The 9,653-nt window shown below is 46.5% G+C and overlaps 1 protein-coding gene across 1 annotated transcript; it reads left to right on the top strand.

Annotated features, from left to right (window-relative positions):
• Positions 1-366: 366 nt before the first annotated feature.
• LOC127774054 (patellin-3-like) lies at positions 367-3,403 on the top strand. The gene is made up of 4 exons (XM_052300325.1): positions 367-1,829; positions 2,258-2,382; positions 2,476-2,617; positions 2,719-3,403. Exons 1-4 carry the CDS (start codon positions 561-563, stop codon positions 2,980-2,982), a joined length of 1,800 nt encoding a protein of 599 aa, XP_052156285.1. The 5' UTR covers positions 367-560; the 3' UTR covers positions 2,983-3,403.
• Positions 3,404-9,653: the final 6,250 nt, after the last annotated feature.

Here is a 9,653-nt window from a genome sequence, read left to right as displayed (position 1 = left end):
GATAAGGTTTATTTTAGCTTCCATCTGAATCGCCTCTAATCTCCAAGACATCCTCTCTCTCTCTCTCTATCTTTCTCCAGCTTCTACACGATCTGGTGGTGTTGTTAAACTTGTTAATCAGCTACTGGCCTGCTTGTCAATGCTAATGATAACGTTAGGGCAAAGGCAAAGGGACTAGAGAGAGAGAGAAGTACTAATAGTAAACACTATAAACAGTATTGAGAGAGTGAGAGGGCAAAACTCAAAAGTAGTGTCAAATGCTATGCTAATCCCATGCAGGATGTGGGCCCCACCTCCCAGTCTCCCACACGACCTGTCTGTCTCTCCCTCCTAGTACTACTACTACTACATAGAGCTGCCTTTGCTTAGCTCACGCTTCCATCCAGCAAACCAAACCAGCTAGCCAGCTGCTGCCTCGCCGCCTTCCACCTCTCTCTCTCTACAAATCTCTCCCCGTTTCTCTCTGCCTCTCCACCTCCACGTCCATCTCTCTCTCTCTCCTCTCTCCTCTCTCCTGTCGCCTTCCCACGCGCGCCGCTCGATCCGTGTAGCTGTCAGCGATGGCTGAGGAGGCGAAGCAAGAGACCCCCGCCGCCGCCGAGGTGGTGGTGGTGGAGAAGGCCGACGAGGTGGTGGCGGTGGAGAAGGCCGTGGAGGTGGAGGCGGAGGAGAAGAAGGTGGCGGAGCAGGAGGAGGAAGAGGAGAAGAAGGCGGAGGAGGCGGAGGAGGCCGCGGGGGGCGATGAGGCGGCGGTGATCGAGGGGACGGGGTCGTTCAAGGAGGAGAGCAACCTCGTCTCCGAGCTCCCCGACCCGGAGCGCACGGCGCTCGCCCAGCTCAAGGAGCTCGTCGCCGCCGCGCTCGCCGCCGGCGAGTTTGACCTTCCCCCGCCGCCGCCGCCTCCACCGGCCAAGGCGGAGGAGCCGGCCAAGGAGGAGGAACCCAAGGCCGCCGAGGCCCCCGCCGCCGAGGAGCCCAAGGCCGAGGCCGAGGCTGAGGCTGAGGCCGCCGCCACGGAGGAGCCCAAGACCGAGGAGCCCAAGGCTGAGGCCCCGGCCCAGGAGGAGCCCAAGACCGAGGAGCCCGCCAAGGAGGAGGAGCCCAAGGCGGCGGCGGCGGCGGCGGCGGCGGCTGCGGCCGAGGAGCCCAAGGCGGAGGCGGCGGCGGAGGAGGCCAAGCCGGCCGAGCCGGAAACGGAGGAGAAGACCGTCGTGGTCACCGAGGATGAAGGCACCAGCAAGACGGTGGAGGCCATCGAGGAGACCGTCGTCGTCGCCGCCCCGGCCGCGGCCGCGGAAGCCGAGGCTGCGGCGCCGAAGGAGGAGCTGATATGGGGCGTGCCGCTGACCGGCGACGACGAGCGCACGGACACCGTGCTGCTCAAGTTCCTCCGCGCCAGGGAGTTCAAGGTGAAGGAGGCCATGGCGATGCTCAAGGCGGCGGTGCTGTGGCGCAAGCGCTTCGGCATCGACGCCGTCCTGGCCGCCGACCTCGGCCTGCCGGAGCTCGAGAACGTGGTGTTCTACCGCGGCGCCGACCGCGAGGGCCACCCCGTCTGCTACAACGTCTACGGCGAGTTCCAGGACAAGGACCTCTACGAGAAGGCCTTCGGTGACGAGGAGAAGCGGGAGCGATTCCTCAAGTGGCGCATCCAGCTCCTCGAGCGCGGCATCCTCGACCAGCTCGACTTCTCCCCCAGCGGCATCTGCTCCATGGTGCAGGTCACCGACCTCAAGAACTCGCCGCCCATGCTCGGCAAGCACCGCACCGTCACCCGCCAGGCGCTCGCCCTGCTCCAGGACAACTACCCCGAGTTCATCGCCAAGAAGGTTAATTCCTCTATAACTTCTCAATCTTTACATTCCTGAATTGTTTCATCATTATCAGCGCAAAATTAGAATCACTTTGCTCAATACTTGAAGGTTTTTATGTTTGTACCTGATCAGTTTTCTCAATGTACGTACTTTGGTTAAAGATACTAGTAGGATCTTTAGCTGTATATGCTGTTGATGTTTCTTTCTGATCAGTATGATTGGACGATTAATGGGTGGAAGTTGACTAGTGCCTGTCTTGCGATAACTAGACTAGATATGGTTGTGCAAATGTGCAATCAAGATAGGGATCTTTTCCCTTCAACCCCTTCCTCCTTTTGCTCCTAGGTTTAGAAATGACACGCAAGGGTACATTTGTGGTGATATTGGAGTGACCTTTCAAATGTTTGTAGAATTGAATGAACTGAATTGTGGATGACATGCAGATTTTCATCAACGTGCCATGGTGGTACATTGCGGCTAACAAAATGGTGAGTCCGTTCCTCACACAACGCACCAAGAGCAAGATCATCTTTTGCACCGCAGCCAAGTCTGCAGAGACCCTTTTCAGGTTGGCATGACAGGCAATTGAATTTTCATGTCATCATACTTCCAAATGCCATCTTCTTACACTGTGTTGCTTGATTCATCTTATTTGATACAGATACATTGCTCCTGAGCAAGTCCCTGTCCAATTCGGAGGCCTCTACAAAGAGGATGACACCGAGTTCTCCACCTCAGATGCTGTCACAGAGCTTCCGATCAAACCTTCATCCAAAGAAACTGTTGAGATTCCTGCTACTGAGGTTGACCTTTGTTCCTGTTTCCTGATTCTTACACTATTCACAATGCAATGAGAGAATAAATACTAATCATTTGGTCTGTATAAAATGTGCTATAATTGCAGAACTCCACGGTTGTGTGGGAGCTTCGGGTGCTTGGGTGGGAGGTGAGCTACGGTGCAGAGTTCACCCCTGATGCAGAGGGTGGCTACACTGTCATTGTGCAGAAGACAAGGAAGGTGCCCGCCAATGAAGAGCCGATCATGAAGGGCAGCTTCAAGGTTGGCGAGCCTGGCAAGATCGTCCTCACAGTCGACAACGCAGCATCCAAGAAGAAGAAGCAGCTTCTTTACCGATTCAAGGTCAAGAGCTCCTCTGAATCTGCCTAAGGTTCGAGATATTTGGCTCTATAGATATGATCACCAACCAAGGTCCACAGGTCCATACCACCACCATTTGAACATGTTGCATCATAGAAGAGAACAATAAGATTTTTAGGTGGTCTTTTGTGGTTTTGTTCTTTAATTTGTTGGCTTGCTGTTCTTCTGGGGGGTTCACATTTGTATGTGTTTACTTAAAACCAAAGTGAGCTTGTTCTATGAGAGATAGGTGGGAGAAGGTGGGGGGAGGAGTATGAGATGGTGATGTTTCTTGTCTTCTTGAGGTCAGGACAGGAGGGAGGGAACTGTGGAAGGAAGAACTGAAGACTAGCTGTTGCTGATCTGTATATCTGTCTGTACATTGCATCCATGGATTCTCTTTCAGCAACATGTTAATTTTTAGAAGAGAAGCATTTCGTTTTTGTCGTCATCATTGGCAACCATGTTACTCTTCATGTTCATCTGCTCCTTCCGTTTTGTCGTTGCTCTTGATAGTACTCTGCATTTGGTTAATGGTCACGCGGCGCTGTGTCGGGACAAATTTTTCACCTCCCATAGCCATTTGCTTGCCCATTTTTACTGAGACACTGATGCTATACCTAATTAGGCATAAGAACTCATCTTTACATCTCATTTGCATGGCTGCTGGCGGCAGGCCAAACCAAAAGCAGACAAGTACTACCAAGTGTTTATGCTGCTAATGATGGGCATAAACCATGCTGCTTCTCTGGCGCAGGCAGTTAGCAAAAGGCCACCGAACAAACTAAAGCGAAGGCATGGCATTTGGCAAAGTAAGCAAGCTGTAGATAGATAGACATACAATTAAAGAAGGCAATCCAAAATCCAAAGGAGATGAGAGAATGTGTGCCTGCCAGCCAGCCAGCCAGTGCAAGAACTTTCCTTTTGACTAGGCCATATAAAAACCAAAAGGGCAAGCCGCCACATTATTGTGCATGTCCAGCTTGGCCATGATCTCCCTCTGTACCTGGAAGAAGAGAATCCTTTCCACCATCTGAATGACTAATGGAGGCTGGTAAGTAGCAAAGTGATGTGATGAGAGGTTTGGGGACATTTGTTACTGTGGTCTTTCCAGGGACAACCTGTGTGTTGTTGCCACATCTTTATCCAATGGCGTGTTAATGATCAGGGAGAGGAGGAGGAGGAAACCTCATCATTCATTGCATGGACAAGCCCCATTTTCACTCACTTGCCATGCCTGTGTCTGTGGGTGACATCCACTTGTAGTAGTAGGGTTTCAGCCATGTGGCGTGGTCGGGGTACGGTTTGCGATCAGAAAGGATCTAGGTGTATCCTATCTTGCCATTCATATAGGGTGTCTCTTCCATAAATGTTTCAGAGAAGTAACAACTTCAACTGAGAACAGGTGCACAGCAAGTTGAGAGGTATCTTGATGGGTTGTTTTCAATTGGGCATCTCAGCCATTTTTTATCGTTTGTTTCTGCCTATTTCTTTTATCGATGTGAGGTTTCTGCAGGGTTTCTAAACCGTAGGGGCCGGGGTTACCGTGCCTTGGCGTAAGCACGGTTACCGCGCAGTAATCGCGGTAACCGTGAAAAACCGTACGAAACCATGTAAAATTTATCAAAAATTCAAATTATTTTTTAAATTTATTTGAATTTAAGGAGGTTACCGCGGTTTTTCTATTACGTACTCCCGCGGTAAGGTCGGTAACCACGCGGTTACCAATGGTAATGTAAACCCTGGGTTTCGGGGAGAGGAACAAAAAAGATTAATTGGATGCATGCATTGTAAATTTGCCTATTCAGAAAAATGTCATCATAATTCGTCTATTCGTACCCGTGCCAATAAAATTTTACAAAATTAGAACCATGCCACTGCCGTCACATTTTCCATAATTCTCCTTTCTTTTCCGTCTTCTTTCTTCTTTCTCCCGTCTTTTTCTCTAAATTACCTAATCCAGTCAACAGCAACCAAACCAGCTCCCAAGCAGACGAGGTGCGCAACTAGCCGTCGGCGGGGTGAATGAACCCCAAACCATGGCAAGAGGCGGTGACGAGGAAAAGGTGGAGTGCACGGCGTGGATCCGCTAGGAGGAGAAGGCGACGTGGGTCTTTGCAGTGTACAAGCGGGCGGGGTTGGGAGGTGGGGCGACAGCATCGCATGCCTTGGAGGTGCTCGAGTGCTCCCTCTCCGAACCCCTGGTACGGGAGCTGCCTCTCCTCCTCCGAGCTCCAAGGATTGGCAACACAGGTCTTCGTGACGTATGGGCAGGCCAGGTCGAGAGGTGGGCCAGAGGCGTCGCATGCCGATCCAGCATAGCTCATTCTAAGAGAGAGAGAGAGAGAGAGAGAGAGAGAGAGACCGCCCATAGCAGTGCGAGTGGCGGCGGCAGAGCTAGAGTAACGACAGTGGAGGCGAAGGCCGGTGCATGTGGTCTGCAGGTTCGGAAGGAGAGGTACGGCCTGGTGGTGGCGGTGACGAGCTCGGGGCATCGCGAGTAGATCTGGCATCGGCAAGGTTGAGGACGACGATGAGGCGTAGATCAGGCATCGACGCGGTTGAGAATGGCGATGAGGCACGGGTCCGACGGCGGCGCAAGCAGATCCAGCAACGGTGAGGTCTGGGGCGGCGACGAGGTACGGGTGCGACGACAACGCCAGCAAATCGGCCGCAACGACGTGGAGAGGTTGGGGATGACGACGAGCCGCTGGTCCGGTGACGGCGCGAGCAGATTCAGCAGTGTCGAGGTCGGGGACAGCGTGTCCTGCAGCAGCGAGGTCTCCTCCTCCAAGCTCCAAGGATTCTAAGGATTGGTTCGCCAGCTTGACTCTGGGAAGAAGATAGGAGAAAGAAGGAAGAAGACGGAAAATGGAGGAGATGGAAAACGTGATGACAATGACACGGCTACGAATATATGAATTGTAATGCTTTTTTTTAATAGGTAAATTTGCAAATGGCATGAATCCAATTAACCAAAAAAAGCCCATCAAAATCTTGACTTGGATGATCTTTTAACTCATATCATAATTAGTCGAACCGAGTCGGACTTTTAACTGTGAGTTTAACAAGCCAACTCATGAGCTGCTTGTTTAGTATAAAAGATCATTATATTTTTATATACTTTGTTATTATGCGTAGTCTTTTAGTTACAACAAAATTATTTATATTTAGTGATATATTTTTAGTTAGTGGTAATTATTATGTTAATATATGATGAACTGGTAAATTTAAAAGCATAAAGGTGGTATAAATGAGACAAAACCTGTAAAAGAGCCAGCTCATTAACCGAGCCAAGCTAGGATTTTTAGCCTGTTAAGATTAACGAGCCGTGATTCGTTAAGGTAACAAGTTCAAACGAGCCAAGCTGGCTTGCTATTCACTCATATTTGTATGGGATCAGTTTAATCCCTTTATGTAAATTCCGTTCGTTCCAAATGAGACCTGAAATTAATCTGGAAGGCTTTCCGTCCGGTGGATATACCAGGTAGCTCAGGTTGGCCGTCGGGCGGCGGCGGCGGCGTGTGGCGGTGGCCGGTGGGTAGGGGAGTTAATGGCCTTGGTTCGTTGGCGCAGGTGGAAACCGGCACGTTTCTGTGGTCCTTCGGCCTGTCCACTGTCCAATGTCCGTGCCTTGGATCCTTCTCTCGCAAAACTCCTGGTCCTTCTTGTATTGCAGGTGCTCCGTGTTTTTGTGCGTGTCTTGGTGGGGATCTGAGCTAAATGGAGAGCAATTTGTCCAGATGAATTAACTGCGCACTAGTGACAGGACAAGCTGCACATTATGACTGTTTGGCCCTGTTTTTAGTTCCAAAGTTTTTTTTTCCAAACTTTCAACTTTCCATCACATCAAATCTTTCATACATACACAACTTTTCTATCACATTGTGCCAATTTCAACCAAACTTCCAAACTTCAGTGTGAATTAAACACAACCTGTTCTACTCTAAAATTGAAAATTGGAACGATGTGACGGAAAAGTTAAAAATTTATGTGTGTAGGAAAGTTCGATGTGATGGAAAAGTTGAAAGTTTGAAGAAAAAAGTTACTCCCTCCTTCCCTAAATGTTTGACGCCGTTTGACCATTTGTCTTATTCAAAACTTTTGTAAAATATGTAAAACTATATGTATACATAAAAGTATATTTAACAATGAATCAAATGATAGAAAAAACTAATAATTACTTAAATTTTTTAAATAAGACGAACGGTCAAACATGTTTTAAAAAGTCAACGGCGTCAAACATTTAGGGATGGAGGGAGTATAATCTAAACCGGGCCTATAGTGGCATGTGCCACGAACGCGTGTGGACTTGAGCTCGACCGGACCAAGCATACCCTAAAAAACTTTTTTTCTCAAATTTAGAGATGTGCCACGTCTATTTACTTCTCTACTTTTTTTTTTCCTGAGACGAATTCGAGTTTTATGGGGGAGATGTAAAGTTGTTGTCAAACTTTACCATGTCGAATATTACGTGTTTTATAGTTCCTATTCAAATATTACGCACCTTATATTGTTTGGCACAATATTACAATTTTAAAAGTTGGTTTTTGTCAAGATCACGTCGCGTGTCACACTCCACGCTGTAGGAGATCAAACATCCATGAGGAGAGATGAGAAAACCATTTTGTTGGTAGTTTTTAAAAATGACCCCTTTTTTTAAGAATTCAAATATAGGTTATTGGTTGGAGGAAAGAATATTTTCATGTCCTAAATGAAGATTTAGGGATTAAATTTGGCCATGCTCTAATAACTGATCAACCATGCGTTAACACTGAAGTGGTTGTTTGGATCATGAAGTGTGCTAGCAGCTGATCTTAAAACTTCTTGTAAGTTAGCTTTTACTGAAATGAATTCCGGAATATTTGATTAGCATAGGACTTGGTGAAAATGGTGTTTGTTGGCTCTAACTGTTTTTCAGTTTTTTTCAGTTCATGTTTTGGGGTTTTGGGATGAAAATGGTTTCAGCTCAGCAAAAATCAAGCTTACTGAAATTGTTTAGTACTCCCTCAGTACTAAAAAGACTTAGAACTGTCTGAAATTTTTAGTCTTTGGTTGATAAATTAGGGATGAGGACTGTCCTTCATTCACAAGAAAGTAATACTCCATATTTCTAAGTGGAGGTAAGAAGTCATTTTTTTTAAAAAAAAACAAGGTAAGAAGTAGATACAGGTTATTGGAGTGATAAAACTTCACGATTAGTGAATTGCGTTAGGTAAGAGGGAGAAATCCACTCTTTTTAACAAAATCTAAACGATGAAAATGAAGTCTTTTTTAACGAAAGTAGTACATAAAAAAACTTTTTAACTAAACATGCGATCCAGAAAACTAGAAAGGGTAATATTAGAGCAAGTTTAATAATAGAGCCAACAATGAACTTATAACTTATCTTAGAGTTAACATGTATAGTAAATGGGCTATAAGGTTACATCTTTTTTTCTCCTCCTCTCTCTATCTCTCACCTATGTATTTAATGTATCTATCTTAAAATATGTGAATAGCTAGCTCTTGCATGAGAGCCAACCCTCTCTATTTTTTAAATTCTCTTTCCTCCACATAAGCTTATAGTTGACTTATAGCCTACTATTATACTTGCTCTTAGAGGTGAAATATGTACCACTGGCTTTAGCGTGAATGCGTGATGGTTAAAGTAGAAACATAAGTATCACAACTCATGATGATAAGTCGACATAAGTATCTGACTCTACTCGGCTAATCATTTCGATGGGTAAAATACGCTGAAGTTCTTTCTATCAGGACTAGTAGTAGTTAACAGTCATTGCCAACCTATCGTTGAGCAGAGCAATTCTTTGTTGTAGCTTCTCGCTTTTTCTTTTTTTTTTTGTCAAAACCTGATAAAAGGAGACGAGAAAGAGAGAAATGGGGGCAAAAGGAAGGGAGAAATACAACTAATCGAAATGATTGGTAACGGGAAAGAAAAAGGAAAACTCAAAAGCAAGCTCGTTTTGGGAACAGGAAAAGCTACAGTTGCTGCTAGTATTCTCTTTTGCCAAACGGCTCTACGAGCAAATACTGACAGTGATCAAATCTTTGTAATTTTATCTGTCAGACATCGATCAAAAATTAATTACTAGCTTAAGATTGGCATACTGCCATGCCATACATATGGGCTATTCATTGTTGAATGAAAACTTGGTTCTGGGAGCATGTTCTGAAGATGAAATTGCTACTAATTTGTTTCTCGTTTCTGCTGTCTGACTAAACAAAAAGGCTGGACCTTGCGAAGTTTTCTCTGTTCAATCACTGGACGCATGTGAAAACGCGCATCCGAAAACGATCAAAAGCTCCAGGATTCAGGCCTTGGGTCTTGAGGTAGCACGACATGATGCCGTTCCGTTGCAAAATTTTCGTTTCTTGGGCCTGATGGAACTGTAAAGATGAATGTGTACAGGCAAAATGGACATCGAGGTCACATTTGGTTGTTGGAACAACTGAAGAAGTAAATCATAGTGTACTGGACAGTAGTTCAGAGAAGTACAAGAGTGATTTTAGATTCACACGGCTAGCCAGTAATTTGTTCTAAGCAGGTGGGTTAGAGAAAAGCTGATGAAATTGCCTTGTAACAAAATGTACAGAGAGAAAAAAAAAAGTACTGTCATGCATAGCTGAAGCATCAGAGAAGCAGGGAATTCTTATACTGCACCTTGTAATTCATAACCCCATTCCAGGGAGCAACGTAC

Source organism: Oryza glaberrima, chromosome 5 (assembly GCF_000147395.1).
Source record: "Oryza glaberrima chromosome 5, OglaRS2, whole genome shotgun sequence".
NCBI lineage: Eukaryota > Viridiplantae > Streptophyta > Magnoliopsida > Poales > Poaceae > Oryza > Oryza glaberrima.
Note: the sequence above shows the minus strand (reverse complement) of the source record. Positions and strands in the feature narration are given on the sequence as shown.